We start from the raw sequence: 19,582 nt of genomic DNA, 5'->3' as shown, positions 1-19,582 counted from the left end.
CTGACAAAAGGCAGATTAAAAGGAGAAAAGGCATGTAAATATATTAACATGCATGAGGGAGGACTACAGAGTGATTACCAACCACATATCCCAGTGGGACCCAGATACTTATATATCCTTTTACTAGAGGGCAGGAGGAGAAAGGGAATAAAAGTAATGTTGGTGAGGGGCAATGAATGGTTGCTAGGGAGAATGAACAGGCTGGGGAACAGAGGTTAATTTATAAATGGTTCTCTTTGAAAATTGAATGAACCTGAGAGACAGACATTATCTTGTAAAAGAGTCTGTCCAGGTGTGGTTACATTCTTCAATCTCCTTTTCTGCAGGAAGTAATTAGATAAAATAACAAGGAGGGGAAGAAAAATAATTGTCCTCCTTGGTTTGACCCTCTGGTCTTTATGTAGATGGGCAGAAGTCTCTTCTAGCATCTGTTGATCTTGAAGGGTCTTTATTTATTTATCTTTGAGATGAAGTTCACTCTGTCACCCAGGCTGGAGTGCAGTGGCACGATCTCAGTTCACTACGACCTCTGCTACCTGGGTTCAAGTGATTCTCCTGCCTCAGCCTCCTGAGTAATTGGAACTACAGGCATGTGCCATCATGCCTAGCTAATTTTTTCATATTTTTAGTACAGATGAGGTTTCAACATGTTGGTCAGGCTGGTCTCAAACTCCTGATCTCAAATGATCTGCCTACCTGGGCCTCCCAAATTGCTGGGATTACAGGCATGAGCCATTACTCTTGGGTTTGAAGGGCCTTTAATCCAAATACTCGCTATACCAGAAAGCCACATTTTGGGGTGAAATACTTTGGTTTCCTTCACTTCTGATGGTTGATTTTGAGTTCTGGTCTCTGTCTGAGCTGACAGCCATTTTCAGAAAGTTTTTAAAGCTCAGAAATTTGTGGAGGAATGTAGAATGGTTTTAGAAACAAATAAACCAGTGTGTCCAGTTCTGTACCAATTAACTAAGTCATTAGTGGAAATTCAGATGCAGAAAATTATAAGAATAGGCAGAACAGGAAGATCTCAAGGGTAACCCCCAAACAGCCCCAATTGCATAGGAATCTAGAGGATTTTTTTTTTTAAAGCTAGAGGTGTGGAACACAGTCTTTTGGAGGCTATCCCCAAACACTTTCTTGTGAAAATAGGCTGGACTCTGATAGTCTTGTAGGCAAGAAAGAACCTGCCCTTTAAGTATAAAAGGGCAGGTTCTTTACCACCTTTAGACAGAATGCAGAGGTATATCTCAAGGTAGATGTCCATCAGCTTTGTGACTGTGGGTGGCCAGAAAATGCCGCCCTGAAGTACGACTGTAGGATCTTAGAATATACCACTCCCAGTGCAGACAGTCCCTGACTTACATTGGTTCTACTTATGATTTTTGCATTTTACAATGGTACAGAAGTGATATACAGTCAATAGATATTGTACTTCTAGTACCCATACAGCCATTCTGTTTTTCCCTTTCAGTACAGTATTTAATAAATTACATGAGGTATTTTATTATATAATAGGCTTTGTGTTAGATAATTTTACACAACTCTATGCTAATGTAAGTGTTATGAGCATGTTTAGGTAGGCCAGGCTAATCTATGATGTTCAGTAGGTGAGGTATATTAAATGCCTTTTGACTTAGGACATTTTCAACTTACAATGAGTTTAACAAGATGAAACCCTACTGTAAATCAAAGATCATCTGTATGCCTCTTGACCATAAGGGTTATTTTGAGCTGATTATTTTTAGAAAAGTTAGACACAGGAGAAGCTCTGAAAATAAAATTATCAGTTACCCTTTGAAAGGAAGATTTACATATATAAGTAAAATCTCCATATCTAAGGGTGTTTCCCTCTCTGTACCAGGAAGAGAAGTATAACCTACATCACAAGAGACTTTCACCAATGGAGAAGTCTGGGACTTAAATCTGCATAACAAACCTTAGTCTTGTTTACCATGCCTTTTCTGGTCATCTTCCCAAAATTCACCTCCCTCAAACCCATCTTTCTTTGTTTTACCTAAAGGTGATATTAAAGCCCAAGTTCTAAACACCTCTTAGAGTTACTCTTCCAAGACTTTGTCCAATGTATGTATGAAATACACATGTAAACAAACCTTGCTTGGTTTTTCTCTTGTTAATCTGTCTTTTGTAACAAAATACCCAGCTGAGAACTGAAAAATGTAGAAGGAAAGACTTTCCCTCCCCTACACTCCCCATGTTTTGTCAATAGTCTTAAACTAGAGTAAATCAAAAATAAAATTCTAAGCTTCCCAACCAACTGAATGGACCCCTCCTCTCAGCCAAGGGCATCCTAAAGTAAACCTGAACACTACCTCAGGCCATGATGGGAAAGAGAGCGTCAGACATGTCTCATTACATCTTTCTCCTTTTGAAATTCAGGCACAACTGATTAGCATTAACATTAAAAGAGACCTTAAGACTGGCAAAACAGACTCTTTGTAGCAATAAAATACCAATGTGACAGATAGCAAGCCCTGATAGAAATCAAAGTATTTTAACCCAAAATATATTTCTTTGACATATTTTGAAATTGCCCTGCAAAGCTGTCTCTTGCAGGGAAATTTTGCTTGCTGTAGAGAATTCCTTTCCCTTTCCAAGTTTTTTTCCTGATCCAGGTGAGAATTAACTGAGAGTCTGGCATCTTTTTAAGTCTGATAAGAAATTTTTACAATCTATTCTCTCTGGAGACTTCATCGGCATAATAAGAACCATGTTCTCTATAACCACTTATCTTAACCTGAACAATCCCTTCTATTGATTCTAGGTCTTTAGATAAACCTTTTCAATCTACTGCCCATCAGAAAATCTTTGAATCCACCTACGACCTGGAAGGCCCTGCCTCGAGTTGTGCTACCTTTCTGGAATGAACCAATGTACATCTTATATGTATTGATTGATGTCTTATGACTCCCTAAAATGTATAAAACCAATCTGTTGGCTGACCACCTTGAGCACATGTTTTCAGGATCTCCACAGGCTGTGTCACATATATTTGGGTGACACTTATTTGGATCAGAATAAATCTCTACAAATATTTTACAGAGTTTGACTCTTTTCATCAAGACTAGAAATAGGGGATTTAATCTGAAAGCAAAAGTGAGACTGGGAAATAGTCTTTTTATCAGGCCTTCAATCCCTCATTGAACATTTTGGAAAAGACTTACTCCAAAAACAGAATAATACTCAGGATAAATTTATGACTTTACAGGAAAAAAAATACATCTAGATGCTCCCATACCCATCATTGTATATGGGAGAAGGGAGCTTCTGATGAAGTCATGGGTAGTTACTGTAAGCAGAAAGACATTGGAAAAATAATTGTTTTGTATTTGCTAAGAAACTATAGGAGAAAAATAAAGTGGATGATCAATGAGGGTACTCCAAGGAGGAATCAAACAATCAGTTTCCTGTTTTACCCTGAAACTCACAAGGAGAAATTTCTCTAAACATTGAAAGGAAAGCTTGTGATTTGTTGTATTGATAGAGATGCTGCTATTAAACTGAAACCCTGTCTCTGTTATGCAACCTCACTTTTGATGTGAACAAACTACTCATGTGGTAGGTGTCTCTAACAATTGTCATACATTCCTTGTGTTCCAGTCCATAACTGTCACCCTTGAATCTTTAACCAAGATGTATGTTTTCTTCATTAATGAGAACACACCTCTGCTAACTTCATAGGATGTGGTTAACTATGCAAATTTAATTGCCAAATTAAATATTCTCTTAGTAGTTCTTTTCCTGAAATCCCCAAGGGTTCTAATATTCATAATAATTGCATAGCTAAGTTGAATATAGATTTACCAATGTCTGTGTATCTCAATCAAGCCCACATTGCAGATCTGAAGAAGGTATCAGCCTTCTATCAACAAATGTTCTAGCATTTGTAGATAGCATTATTGGGGCTGAGCCCATCAAGGACACACACACACACACAGAAACATACCTATGTGTATATATACATCCAAGGGTGGGCAGGGGACTAGAGAATGGCTTCTGCTGATAGGTTGGGGATGAAATAGGGATGTGGCAAACAGTCCTCGTGCACCAGGTGCACCTCTGAGAGGGGCCACAGGACCAGCTGAGTTGTAAGACATGAGTCCAGTGGGGTCAGTCTGAAAAAGATCTCAAGAAAATCATTCTCTGATTTTCTGATGTTATCTACAGGAGCAATTGAGAAAGTCACAAATCTTGTAGCCTCTGGACATATGATTCCTAATCAGTAAGGGATTATAGAAGCTACACCTACATCTTATCAGAATTCAGGTCCCTCTCATAATCCTAATATTGTGGCCTTTCATTAATTTTTACAATGGCAGTTTAGTTTTGGTAAGAGTTGTTATCATCCCTGCTTTAAGGTTAAACTACAAACTAAATTTCTCCCAAAGTTAGCTTGGCCTACACCCGGGAATGACTAAGAACAGCTTGAAGGTCAGAAACAGGATGGAGCCAATGATGTTAGATTTCTCTTACTGTTGTAATTTTGCAAACGTGGTTTCAAACACGTGGTTGACCTTTTGTTTTGTTCTAAGGATGAGGTGAGCTCTAAGATTGATTCCATCTATCTGCTTTCTGTTTTCAGAGATGGCATAAGGTTTCCAAAGAGAAGCCACAATTTTGTCAAAGTAAAGTTCATTGCCTTTAATATGACTTTTCTCAAATCCTCTCTTAACAGACTTGGCCTTTCAAAACTTTTCCAGATGAATAACTAAGAAACAAGAAGATTCCTGGATCTCATTGCGTACAGGAGTTACCAGTTTTCCTAAAATCTCCACTTCACTGTATGGTTTAACCAAATTCTTGATGTATTAGTCTGTTTTTACAGTGCTATAAAGAACTACCTGGGACTGGGTAATTTATAAAGGAAAGAAGTCTAATTGACTCACAGTTCCCCATGGCTGTGGAGACTTCAGGAAACTTACAATTATGGTGGAAGGCAAAGGAGAAGTGAGGCATGTCTCACATGGCAGCAGAGGAGAGAGAAAGAGAGAGGTGAACTGCCAAACACTTTTAAACCATCGGATCTCATAAGAACTCACTTACTATCATGAGAACTGCATGGGGAAACCATCCCCATGATCCAATCACCTCCCACCAGGTTCCTCCCTCAACACATTAAGCTTACAATTTTAAATGATAATTGGGTGGGAACACAGAGTCAAACAGTGACATTTTATGCTGGTCCCCACCCAAATCTCGTATCCTCACATTTCAAGACACAATCCTGCCTTCCCAACAGTCCCCCAAAGTCTAAACTCATTCCAGTATTAACACAAAAGTCCAAGTCCAAAGTCTCATCTGAGACAAGGCAAGTTCCTTCCACCTATGTGCCTGTAAGATCAAAAGCAAGTTAGTGATTTTCAAGATACAATGTGGGTATAGGCATTGGGTAAATGTTTCTTTTTTTTTTTTTTTTTTTAATACTTTAAGTTCTAGGGTACATGTGCATAACGTGCAGGTTTGTTACATATGTATACTTGTGCCATGTTGGTGTGCTGCACCCATCAACTCGTCAGCACGCATTGCGCATTGGGTAAATGTTTCTATTTCAATTAGGAAAAGTTGGCCAAAATGAAGGGGCTACAAGCTCCATCCAAGTCTGAAATCCAGCAGGGAAGTCATTAAATCTTAAAGCTCCAAAATTATCTCCTTTGTCTCTGTGTCTCACATTCAGGGCATGATGATGCAAGAGGTGGTCTCCCAAGGTTTTGGACAGCTCTGCTCTATGGCTCTGCAGGGTACAGACCCCACAACTGCCTTCATGGGCTGGTATTGGGTGCCTGCAGCTTGTCCAAACACACAGTGCAAACTGTCAGTTGATCTACCATTCTGGGGTCTGGAGAACGGTGGCCCTCTTCTCAGAGCTCCACTATGCAGTGCCTCAGTGAGGACTCTGCATGGGGACTCCAACTCCATATTTCCCCTCCCCACTACCCTAGTAGAGGTTCTCCATTAGGGCTCCACCCCGCAGCAGACTTCTGTCTGGACACCTAGGCGTTTCCCTATATCCTGTGAAATCTAGGTGGAGGTTCCCAAACCTCAACTCTTAGCTTCCGCACACCCACAGGCCCAACACTACATGGAAGCCACCAAGGCTTTGGGCTTGAACCCTCTGAAGCAATGGTCTGAGTTGTACCTTGGTCCCTTTTAGTCGTGGCTGGAGCCATAGCTAGAGCACCTGGGACACAGGACACCATGTCCCAAGGCTGCACAGAGCAGTGAGGCCCTAGGCCTGGCCCATGAAACCATTTTTCCTTTTTATGCCTCTGGACCTGTGATGGGAGGAGCTGCTGTGAAGATCTCTGACATGCCCTGGAGACATTTTCCCCATTATCTTGGCAACTAACATTCAGCTCCTTGTTACTTAAGCAAATTTCTGCAGTGGCTTGAATTTCTCCCCAGAAAATGGGCTTTTCTTTTCTACCACATGGTCAGGCTGCACATTTTCAGAACTTTTATGTTCTACATCCCTTTTAAACATAAGTTCCAATTTCAGATTATCTCTTTATGAACACATATAATCGTATACTTCAGAAAAAGCCAGGTCATCTCTTGAATGCTTTGCTGCTTAGAAATTTATTCTGCCAGATATCCTAAGCCATCTTTCTCAATTCAAATTCAAATTAGAAAATTCAAATTCTACAGATCTCTAGGGCAGGGGCAAAATGCCATCACACTCTTTCCTAAAGCATAGCAAGAGTGAGGTTTGATCCAGTTCCCAATAAGTTCCTCATCTCCATATGAGACTGTCTCAGCCTGGACTTCGTTGTCTGTATCACTATCAGCATTTTGGTGACACCCATTCAACAAGTCTCTAGGAAGTTTCAAACCTTTCCTCATCTTCCTGTCTTTCTCTGAGCCTTCCAAACTGTTTCAGCCTCTGCCTATTACCCAGTTCCAAAGTCACTTCCACATTTTTAGTTGTCTTTATAAGAGTGACCCACTCTGCTGATAATAATTTCCTGTATTAGTTTGTTTTCATACTGCTATAAAAAAATTCCTGAGACTTTGTAGTTTATAAAGGAAAAAGGTTTAATGGACTCACAGGTCTGCATGGCTGGGGAGCCCTCAGAAAACTTACAATCATGGCTGAAGATGAAGGGGAAGCAAGGCATGTCTTACAAGGCAGCAGGAGAGACAGGGAGGAAGTGCCAAACACTTTTAAGCCATCAGATTTCATGAGAACTTACTATAATGAGAAGAGCATGGAGGAAATCTTCTCCATGATCCATCACCTCCAGCCAGGTCCCTCCCTCCACATATGGGGATTACAATTTAAGATGAGATTTGGGTGGGGACACAGAGCCAAACTATATCCCTTGGTAACCAAAGTTCTTCTCTGAGAACCCCAACACAAACCCTCCTTTCAAAAGTTAAAATTAACTCTTCAATAACATCCCGTTCTATGCCAACCTAATTATCACAAGCTTATCTATTAATATATAATGTGAGAGATTTGAATAAGCCCTGTGTGTTCTAATTCAACTTCTTCTGAATAATCAGAGACCAAAAGCTCACTACAATTTCTCTCTTATCCCACTGGCAAAAGTCTACTCACCTTGCCCATGGGCAATAGCCACAGCAGCTAAACTAGGAAGGCTCTGTTCACTTGATTTTTAGAATGTTCTTTAAACTTGATGGTCCCTCCCATTATCTGGTCCTTGTCTCTCACTGAAAATAAACAATAACTCTCAGTAAGAAAGCTTACCTCCTAAAAGTACTGTTTCTCTCTCTCTTTCTTTGCATATCTCTATAAATTACTGAATTCTACAACTCTTCCATCATTTTCTATGACTCTCTAACCTCTCTTTTCAAACTCTCTATTCCCTGAATAGACATGCTAGAAACTACATTAGAAAATCAAGATTTAGTTTTGCTTGTTGATGGACCATATCATAAGACTAAACAGAAAAATATAATATTAGGTAAAATCTACTGTAACAGATCTCACATTGTTCCTATAATGTGACTCCTTGTAGAAGCAAAATCTACCAGGTGGTAAAACTTATTGCCCTCATCAGAGCTTGACAGTTAGTTAAAGATAAATGAGCTAAAATACACACCGAGAGTAGAAATGCTTTAGGAGTAGTTCACAATTTTTGAAGGCTTTGCAAACAAACAGGGGTTCTTGACTTTTGTAGAAATCTCAAACATAAATGTTCAGCAAATTAAAGGAATTTTGAGTGTGCTAAAGCTTCTTAAAGCAGTAGCTATAATAAGGTAGGAATTGGTACAAAAGGAGTTCAGGCAACCTTCACAATGATCCTACCCTAAGAAACCAAATATCTGGGTGTGTTCAAAGAAGCTATTTCAGAATGCTAGGATTTGACTCCAGCATAAAGAAAGGATACTGGGAAATATCTAGTTGCAAACTTCCCAGGGATGATTTCAGGCACTCTATGGATGGCCCTCAGTAGCAAAGGAAATTTGCAGAATTTTACATGGAATTACCTACACTAGCAAGGACATATTTGCCTCTACACTCAGTCAACATCAGCAGCAAAACTTTGCCAAAATGATCAAGGATCTCTGATACACGTCTCATATGTCAACAGCACAATCGTAGTAAAAGCTATAAAGATGGGACATGGACAACAGCCAACCTTCAGAACCCTTCCAAATTGATTTCATGTCTATGCATTCTGTGATGACTTTTGAATATGTCCTGATCAATATTTGTGAATTTGTAGTTGGATTGAAGCCTTTCATCAGATATTAACAGCTCTAACAATAGCCAAAAAAAATTTTTTTTTGATTTTGTATTCCCAAATGTGGGAACTATTTATCACTTTAGTGATGGAAAACCCATTTTACTGGGGCTTAGCAAGAGCTTTGAAAAGCTCTGCCACTTACTCAGGAGTGTATGAGTCCATATGGATTTAGGAATACCTCTACACGATTGCAAGCAGCCATGGCAAAGAATGCTGGGGATTCATGCAACACACTTATTCCTACCATGAACAGGTGGGAGCTGTCTTTCTGCCTCTTAAGTTATCTTTACATGAACTAAAACCTAGACAATGGGTCTTCTAGAAGTGATATCAGAGAAAGACAGCCGTAAAACCCTGATCCACAGGACCCCTTGAGGTACTGTTAACAATTAGCAGGACAGTGAAAATCCAAGTGGTTTATTCTGGAGCCATGTCTTTCAGTGAAACATAAACCATCCTAGAAATGGAAGATGAAGTCCCCTGTGAAGACCTCAAGTTGACCTCTATAAACAGAATTTGGAAGGAAATAGCTTCCACCAAGACTTCTGAATTCACACCTTGGATTCATGGAAGAAGGCCACAGACTATCAGGCTTTAAAAGGAATTATTTTACTATTTTCCTAGTATCTTGTTTCCACTTTTTTGTTTCAGTTTGCCTTTAACTATATTATCTATAAAGCAACTCTTTCTAATTTTTTTTTTTTTTTTTTTTTTTTTTTTTGGCATTCTTAGTCACTCCCAGGTCTCAATTCAGTATCTAGTTAGAATTTCCTTGAGAACTGCCATACAACCAAATGTACAGTTTCATTTGTGCACGATCCCTTTGGAAAATATTCTGCTTCTATTCCTATAATTTATTTGTAATGAGTTAGTTGACTTCTTAGGTACCAGGATTCAACAGTAAGATAACTTTTTAGATGCAAACACCACAACAGGACTGATCACTGGAAATCTAAAACCCTTATCACATTTGTATTAGTCAGGGTTTTCTAGAGCGATAGAACTAATAGGATAGACATATGTATGAAAGGGAGTTTGTTAGGAGAATTGACTCACATGATCACAAGGTGAAGTCCCACAATAGGCCATCTGAAAGCTGGGGAGCCGGGGAGCCAGTCCAAGTTCCCAAACCTCAAAGGTAGGGAATTCGATAATGCAGCTTTCAGTCTGTGGTCAAGGGCCCAAGAGCCCCTGGCAAATCACTGGTTAAGTCCAAGAATCCAAAAGGTGAAGAACTTGGAGTCTGTTGTTCAAGGGCAGAAAGCATCTAGCACAGGAGAAAGATGGAAGCCCGAGACTTAGCCAGTCTACCCTTTCCATTCCTGCTTTTATGCTGGCAGCTGATTACATGGTGCCCACCTAGAAAGAGGGTGGGTCTGCCTCTCCCAGTCCACTGACTCAAATGTTAGTGTTCTTTGGCCACACCCTCACAGACACACCCAGGAACAATACTTTGCACAATTCAATCCAATCAAGTTGACACTCACTTTAACAGTAGACATCTGGCGAGGCTGTGTGCGCCCCTTTCTTTGCAGGTCAGTCACTCACATGATAAGAGCTTGTGTCTGATTTTCCAAAATTTCAGCTCTTTCTCTACAGGAGATAAGACTCTAACTCCAGGCAATCTTAGCAGATTTGAGGCTCAATATATGCTTCTGGAACAGGGAGTTAGAATCCCTGAGTTCATTGTTTTCCTTCATCATTTCGCCTAGCGAACTTAGTAGCAACCAACCAACTTAATTATATTCCTTGGTTCTCCACAAATAGTCAAAAGTATTGTGTAATGAGTCACTAAACTCCTTGCCTCTCACAAGCAGTGAATTAGGAGTATTGAATGCATTTATTTTGCATAACCCTCGAAACAGTTCATGCCAAGAACTATGAGTGTTCTCCACACTATTAGAAGTCAAGTCCTTAGCATTTTGGGGTCTAATAATATTAAGCAGCCACCTCCAGAAACTCCAAAACCAACTAAATAAATTCTTTCTTGGAATTGTGTTCCTCTAGAACCACTCCCAGTACCAATTTACTGTATTAGCCTGTTCTTTATGCTGCTAATAAAGACATACCTGAAACTGGATAATTTATAAAGCAAAGAGGTTTAATGGAGTCACAGTTCCGCATGGCTGAGGGAGGTCTCACAATCGTGGGAGAAGGTAAATGAGAAGCAAACTCACTTCTTAGACGGTGGTAGGCAAGAGAGCTTGTGCAGGGGAACTTCCATTTGTAAAAACCATCAGATCTCATGAGACTTATTCATTACCATGAGAAAAGTGTGAGGGAAACCATCTTCATGAGTCAATTATCTCCACCTGGTCCTGCCCTTGACATGTGGAGATTATTACAATTCAAGGTGAGATTTGGGTGGGGACACAGAGCCAAAACATATCAATATATCATACCTAGAAAAGTTGGTTCCTACCCCCACCAAGACTATATTCAGGGAACTTTCATGAAAGCTAGTCTTTGTCACTGAACTTTCACAGAAATAGAACTTGGAAACAGAGGGTATATACTTGGTGGCTGTCTTAAACTTTTGTAGCTTTTAAAAGGCACACTTTCCCTTTTCTTTATCTCTATCTAATGATGTCAGTACTACAAATTTCATTGCCTGGTGTCATGCCACTTTTGATGAATTGTATAAAAATTGTTCAAAATTGCTTGGCAAGGGTTCAACATTGTTTCATAGGGATATTTTGGCTAAAAAAAAAAAAAAAAAAAAAAAAAAAAAAAGATTATTGGATGGTCCCCCAGTGACAAGTATTGGATTTTTGGCTACTCCCTGGATTAGGGGCTCTTTGTGTTGTTAAACTGATGTCCACTTTCTGGATAATCTCTGACATCACTCAGAATATATTTTGGCCAATCAGTTTTTTTTCTTGGACAAAGAGATAGTTTGATAACATTTCAAGAAGGCTAAAAATTTCAACTTGATTTGGAGCCATAACTGTTCAAGGAGTGTTCTGGATTACTTTCTTCTCTTTCAAGAGAGATGTCCAAAAAGTTAAGAGAATCATACATACTATATTTCTACACTAGCAGGGAAGTTAGGCAATATCACCAAGGCTATAGAAGCCCTGGCCTGTGAGTTTCATGAAATTGAGCAAGTGGTGGTTGAGAACAGAGCAGCTTTAATCAGCAGCTCATTTTTATAGCAGCTCTTTTTCTGGGTTGCAGAACTTGGATTTGTGATCCCTGGCATTTTGCATACTCTGTGCATCCATTGTCCCATATAACAGTCCGACAAATGATCATCCAACAAAAAGAACAGGAAAACCTGACACTTACAGTGGTTGAAAAGACCATCCTGGGAATATAATACACAATCATGACACTGCAAATTGTGGTGAGGGTGTGGCTTGATCCTGCCTCCAGATATTAATGATTTATTCTTTAACTCAGGCTGAAGAAGCTGAGAACCAAAAGCATCTTACACCCATGCAGCTTTCCTTACATTGACATGACTTTATGAGTTCATTGTCTTCAGTAACATAGCTTTGATATTCCTCTGTCTTCAAGATCATGACTATAATAACTTGATTATCTGTTCCAAAAATTTTCTAAAGCTTCACTTGTATGAATATCAAACTATTATTCAATAACATCCAACAGCTCTTTTCCCCAAGATTCTTCAAAATCTTTGCTTGAAAACCCTTGCCTTGCCATGTCTCCCAATCTACAACTATTACAGCATTCTCCTTATGCAAACCCGGTCAAGCCGTTTCCCCTTTGAGATCCCACAAAAACTCCCAAGGACTGTTCTCTTATGGCTTTTAAAAATAGCACAGCTTTGTCCTATCAATAGCTTATTTTGGTGGCATTTGTCTGGAACCAGCAGACATATATAACACAGATTCCTGAGCATGGTCTGCGGAGGTTCATATTCAGTATTTTTGGGGAGAGTCTACGCAGACTCCAGATGATTCTGAGGAGGGTGCAATGAGGACCACAATTTACTGCTCTAATATACAGCTGTGTTTAAACTTGCAAAACCAGGTAAGGTTAAAATAACTAAACAATTTGTCTCTGAGGCTAGGACAAATACAGTGACATGTACTCTGGTGTCCTTGTACGTGTGGGTTTGGTCCTAAGCTGTTCTGATTCAGGAACTCCACTTAATTTATCTATGGGTGGTGAAAAAACTAAAGAGAACTGATACTTAATGACTAATCTCAAGATAATTAGTTCCTATTCACAGGGCACATTTCCAATAATTGCTATATAGAATTCCTTTTGTTATCAATATTATGAGAAATAAATTTAAGAATTAGTACATGCTTTCTCAAAAACACTAAAGGAATAGAGTTATAAAATATTTCAAATAGGCTGTGACAATCTACAGCATTGTTCTTAAAAAAAGAAGAAAAGATCTGAAGAGAAATGTGAGTAAGCTTTTACCTGCATGCAAAGGAGCCAGACCTTCAAAACAGAGGATTTGGAGGAGAGGAAATAAATGGTTCTTATAGTTCTATTTATTACATGGCAGTCACATTCCAACTGGATAATATTTTATCATTGTTTAGAGATAGGATTTTGCTCTGTGACCCAGGCTAGAGTGCAGTGGTGTGATCACAGTTCACTGTAACCTCAAACTACTGGACTCAAGTAATCCTCCCACCTCAGCCTCCTGAGTAGCTAGGACGATAGGCAAGTACCACCATACCTGCCTAACTAAAACAATGTTTTTTTGTTTTTAATAGAGACAGGGACTTCACTGTGTTGCACAGGCTGGTCTGGAACTCCCAGCCTCAAGCAGTCCTCCTACCTCAACCTCTCAAAGTGCTGAGATTACAGGTATGAGCCACCATGCTTGGCCTTGGATGTTTTAGTCAGTTACAGGAGAAGCTGGGAAATTCCTATTCGTAATTAGGCAAAGAAACAAACAAAACATTTAATAATCAATATTTTAATATTTTTGAAAAATAACCCTAGAAAAAAATAATATCAAGGACTAAGTGTAATTACATCCCATGGCAACCTGGAAACTCTTCTCATTTAATTATTATGATGGTTAACTTTATGCATCAACTTGACTGGGGTAAGGGATGACCAGATAGCTGGTAAAATGTTATTTCTGGGTATGTCTGTGAGGATGTTTGTGGAAGAGATTAGCATTTGAATCGGTACACTGAGTAAAGAAGATTGCCCTAACCAATGTGAAAGCATCATCCAGTCCACTGAGGGCTGGAATAGAACAAAAAGGTGGGGGGAAGGGCAGATTTGGTCTTCCTGTGTGATCCTGGAAGGCTATCTTCTCTTGCCTTGAGACATCAGCACTCCAGGTTCTCAGGCCTTTGGGCTGAGATTAGGACCTGCACCATTTGTCCCCCTAGTTCTCAGGTTTTGGGGTTTGGACTGAACTTACCCATCAGCTTTCCTGGGCTTCCAGCTTGCAGACAACAGATGGTGGGACTTCTCAGCCTCCACATTCATGTCAGCCAATATTTCATAATCAATCTTTCTACATATCTATATCTATCCTATTGGTTCTGTTTCTCTGGAGAACTCTAATACAATTACAAATTCAAAATTTGTGATTTCTGAGGAAAGATATATGAGGACAGAGCTAAGCTGAAGGCAAATTTTCAGTGTATTTCTCCTAATTACCCACAAAATTCAAAACTACCAAAAAAGAAGCTGTCTTTAAAAGAATATCTGAATTTAAGCATATGTGTCAACTGCAAATACCCTAAAATATGCCACAATTTGAAGGCCTCCAAAATGAGAGATTAGAGCTAAGTTTGTTAGTTTATGCAAAGTGCAAATAAATGCATGTTTCTAAACATGCCCCTTGGGAGGGGCATGTGACCTACTGATTTGGTCAAAGTGAGGAGCCTCCTACATGTTGTATGTTCTTCCAGCTAAAATTTTTTAACAATTAAAACTGAACAAAGGTTCATCTGAGCAGTTTATTGTAGCATCTTTATTCCATTTCTCACATAGTTTTCTTTTCTTTCCTGTTTTTATTTTTCCTAATTTTGCTGTAAGTTTTGACATCTTCTTCTCTTAGGACTTTAGGCACAGGCCCGCTAAATTTTCCTACTTGTTTTTTTCTTTTTTGAAATTGCTTTGTTAGCTTGGAGTGAAAGGGCTGATCTTTTTGACCTTTGTTTTAAAAGATGCCCCCGTAAAGAGGCTACTGCTGTTTCCGTCCACTGGAGCAGTGACCACGAAGTCTAAGGAAATGGTTACTTTATGTTCTGGCTCCAAGTTCTCCGCTTAGCCTATCTTAAGGTTTACATGGTGAAACCTAATGGCCACCAATTCATTACGCTTTCTGTAGCTATACCTATCCTTTGTCCTTGACTTTTACAGTTTCCCTCAGTACAGACATGAAATGTATTCCCCATACCAAGACTTGTAATTTGCTTTGACCAACAGAATTTGGCTGAAGTAAAGATGTGCCACTTTTCAGCAAAGGCCTCTTTCTGTATGCCCACACTTCTCCCATTGCATGAGAACATCCCTAGGTTAGTCTGCTAGTGGATCAAGGAACTCATCCAAGTGTTCCCAGTCATCCTAGGTTAACCATGCCACATTGGTCAACAGCCAGTCAGCTCCCAGACCTGGGTGCAGCCCAGCCAAGATCAGCAGAGCCCTCAAGTGATCCAAAGCTGGCCACAAATGTGTGAGCAAGTCTAACTGAGATCAGAAGAGTCTGCCTGGAGTAGCTGAACCACATATACCATAAGCTAAATAAATGATTATTATAATGCATGGATTTTATGGCTCCCATGCAGCATGACTGTGGCAATAGATAACTGATACCACAGGCAGTGGATGAAATGTAATTGTGATTATCTCCTGCTCTCTGTAGCAGCCTCATTCTGGTCACTTAACTAATCTCACAAAAACATAAGCTGACGTTCTGTGTCAGTGAAGCTCTTCGACCCTACTCATAGGTTTTAGTAGTAGTGTTAGTGGTGGTTTACTGTATTATCATTAAATTCTCCACTAATGAATTTAGAAAGGCCTCTGAAAAAGCTGGCATACTGAAACAGTGAATGTGGGTGGGAGAAAAGCTACCCAAGAGCAAACTACAAAGAGTATCTGTCTATCATTTATCTATCTATCTATCTATCTATCATCTATCTATCTATCTATCTGATGTATCATCTATCTCTATGCCTTCACAGTATATATCGTATACTGTGCCTTGATTGTAACATATATATATATATATATATATTTGTGATATATAACAACCTGAAGGCACAGTATATGTCTGTAGTCTATTTTGTGTTGCTATAACAGAATACCACAGATTGGGCAATTTACAAAGAAAATAAATTTATTTCTCAGAGTTCTGGAGGCTGGGAAGTCCAATATCAGGTGCTAGCATCTGGTAAGGCCTGTCTTGCTGTGTCATCCTGTGGTGGAAGATGACAAGGCAGACAGCATGCAAGAGAAAGTGAGAGAACCCAACGTGCTTTCGTAATAAACCCACTTGAGATAGCAAACACACTTCTGTGATGACATTAATCCATTCATGACCTCTAACCTCATGATCCAATCACTTCTTAAAGGTCACACCCCTCAACACTATGGAATTGGGGATTAAATTTTCAACACATGAACTGTGGGTGACACATTCAAACCACAGCAGTATGAAAGCAAAACTGGTTTGTTCTCACTTCTATTTTCAGCTACCTAGTCAACAAGTTGCTGGAAATCAAGTGTTTTCTCAGGAATGCTCAATGTCAGCAGTACTTAATAGTATGCAGGATGTTTAAAATGTTTGTTCATCAGAATGTATCAGTCTTCTTTATTTTAACAAATAATATAATTTGTTAATAATATATTAGATGATTTTTCTAGTTCATAGATAGCTTTTAATTTTAGAATCAAGCAACATGATTCTCAACATTGTTTCCCACTGAATGGCTCCAGAAATTGATAAAACCTACTAGTTTGGATAAAAATCACACAGTATTTGAGAGCATGAAACTAAAAGTAGATTTGAAAGGAACTTAATAGCATCTAGTTATTAAAACACTCAATAGGGTTTATGTACACATCTTTACATCCAATATTACTTTTCTTTATCAAACAGCCTTCTATCTATAAAATAAATTGAGAATCATGTAATTATATGTATGTGTAAGAGATGGGGGACAGAGAGAGCATGAGAGCAACAGGAGACTGTATTAGTGTATATGAGAGAAACTGCAGGAAAATATGTAGATATATCCAGATACAGGCTCTCTCTATATCTTTATTTCATAAATGTGCATTCAAAATTCAGATTCTATCAGTGAACCCAGCTGAAGAATATCAAAGTCATCTTTTGTTAAAATCACTTTTATTCAGGATGAAAAATACAATATGTAACCAGATGATGATAGTCTGTGATTAGTTCTTTACCATCTATTTCAAAAGAACTACATACTTACTTCCCATTGTTGTTACTACAATATATTTCTTTTTATTTATTATTACTTAGAAGGTTACAATGTAGTGTTTTACGTAGCTTTTCCTTAATAGCAGATAGAGGACATTTTGCATACAAATACAGGCAGAAAGAAAATTAATACATGACTTTTTAAAGTAAGAACAAGGAAGACACCAAATCTACAACTTGGAGTTGAGAGTTCAGGGAATTGTTTTTTCTTTAAATAGATGCTTTCTTGGGTATGACATGGCCTGATAAAAGCTCTAGACTTTGCAGACTGCAGCAGCATAAAGCAGTTTCCAATGCAATGGATGAAGATGGATCTGAGGTAGAAAGGTGGTCATGGCTTTCCTTTTATATAAAACAATTTTCTTCTTTTCAAAATATCTCTGCTGCAAATAGACACCCTTGCCCCCCAACCCACCCAACCTATTCTAAAATAACAGCAATTTCTAACTTTAAGCCTCCTTCTGGCCAGATCCCAGCTAAAGAGAACCCAAAGTTAAAATGTCTTTTATGTTTTGAAAGCAAATATGTTTGAATCAAAATATACTATTTTCACTTTTTTTTTGGTTCCTCTACATTTGGTAATTAAGTAACATGTTTAAACTGAATCAATTAAATGTTAAATCAGAAGCTAAACCAAAATACTTAATTGAATGCACTCAAAGATGTAGGTGGAGGTACCATCACGTAAGCATTAATTTCATTCTTCTGTAGAAACAGTGACATAGATTTTTGATAAACATTTTTTCCAAATATATTGATCAAGTGAAGGGTATAAAAACATCTGATCTTTCACCCAAAAGGTAAAACAAGCTGTGCACTAAATGTGTGTCCGCTTTCAGTAAGAAAACAACTAGGAGATTCAAGAACTATTAAGGACTTGAAAATACAAAACAACAATAAAAGTATCTTTGAAGGGAACTAAAGACAATGATGTGTTCTGGTGTCACCATAGGTAAAGGTGTGCTGTGCATATAATGATGAGAATTAAGACATAGGAACTAGGAAAGGTTATACTAAAGTTTGTTTCTGTGTCAAAATGAAAATATGCTTAAGTGGGCAACCTTTGGTAATATGATCTTTGAGATTATCATAATGTAGTCTTCTTTATCAAATAGATTAAGACATTAAATAAATAATTAATTCCTACTTACATAAAAAGGGAATAAAATGCAGGAAAAAATATCCCAAAAGAAATGCCATTTAGGCCCATAGGTTTTTATTATGATTATCCAAGTGGACAGCAAAGAAGTAAGTGGGCAACGTCAAATAAAGTTAAAAGGCATACACAGGGCTGTAGCTTAAACCATATGTGTATATATATAAAGATATTTGATTGAAATTTATGAATTTATTAATGTGGCCAAATCATGGAAACAAATACATGGGATCTATTTGCTTATATGGCTGATAAATTATAAATAACCAAAACATTGTGGTGAAAGAGTCAAAGAAATAATGAAGTTACTGTGCAACGTTAATAAGAACAGCAGAAGGAATGCAAAAATGTAAAGTAGTTTCTAATTCTTATGTAAGCTTTGTCATAGTTATTAAAAAGATGGTATCATATTAGAAAGCCCCCACCCACTTTCCCAATGCTGTATACATTATACAAATCTGTGACAAATGTATTACCATTTCCAAATACCTCTCTGTTCATTAATTTACACTTGCATAGAAAGGGAAAAAGAAAACAATAATATACGGTTATCATAAAAACAAAATATCCATTTCTCTTTGGATAGTCAGTGTTTTACTCTTTCAGTAGAACACACAGTCAGCACTCAACACTGTGGGCCACGGAGCCATGGAGCTTCTGATTAAATGGAACTTGGAATTGGCATTTGCTGAAAAGGGCAACACTGTATCTCAGGAAACATTGGCTGGCCGAATCACATTGCCTGTGGGAAGGGAAAATAGCACTGTCAGAATATTTGCATGAAACATCACAGGAAGCAGAGATCTGTCAATTCTTGAAGAAAATATAAGTGCTTCTTTCAGGAGTCTTAACTCCCATGTGACTTTTGTTTTCTGCAATGAGGTCCTTCCCTCTCATGATGAAGTTACCTAATCTGCTTTCTATCACTGCAGCTGATTTAGAGGGAGGTCTGAAATTCTTTTCTCTTGACCAGGCTGGAAGCTAAGTTAAAATGGAGAGGACTTCACTTCTTTCTGCTGGAGGTGAGTGAATGAGGCTGGTGAGTGAATGAGGCTGGTGAAAATATCCCATGTCTTCCTGGGGGACTGTGGGAGGTCATCTGTAGAGGGGGTACCCTAACAATGCCAACCCATCTTGATCCCAAGCTGGAGTCCAGAGAAGAGGAAGAGAAGGCAGGAATCATAACCCAAGTGTGTGCAGTGGTGCCAGTTAAAGTTAAATGTCCCAGGTCAGAGACAATATAAATCCAGGCCACACTCACAGAAGTGGTATCAACTTTTTGAAGGGAGGGTCAAA

At 38.6% G+C, this 19,582-nt stretch overlaps 1 protein-coding gene across 9 annotated transcripts in view; it reads right to left on the bottom strand.

The window, feature by feature from the left end:
• Positions 1-17,017: 17,017 nt before the first annotated feature.
• Positions 17,018-19,582, bottom strand: part of UTRN (utrophin) — a 580,797-nt gene continuing 578,232 nt past the window's right edge. For 7 of the 9 annotated variants that reach the window (XM_023183788.2, XM_023183779.3, XM_023183783.3 and 4 more), the window contains one exon: positions 17,018-19,028. In XM_023183788.2, the coding sequence (XP_023039556.2) occupies positions 19,020-19,028 (9 nt within the window). In that variant the 3' untranslated portion in view covers positions 17,018-19,019. The remainder of the gene's footprint in view (positions 19,029-19,582) is intronic. The other 2 variants (XM_023183781.3, XM_023183786.3) reach the window with 1 other exon arrangement.

The sequence above is a fragment of the Piliocolobus tephrosceles genome, chromosome 5 (assembly GCF_002776525.5).
Source record: "Piliocolobus tephrosceles isolate RC106 chromosome 5, ASM277652v3, whole genome shotgun sequence".
In the NCBI taxonomy this organism is placed as follows: Eukaryota; Metazoa; Chordata; class Mammalia; order Primates; family Cercopithecidae; genus Piliocolobus; species Piliocolobus tephrosceles.
The sequence above is the reverse complement of the archived record's forward strand: the minus strand, read 5'-3'. Positions and strand labels throughout refer to the sequence as shown.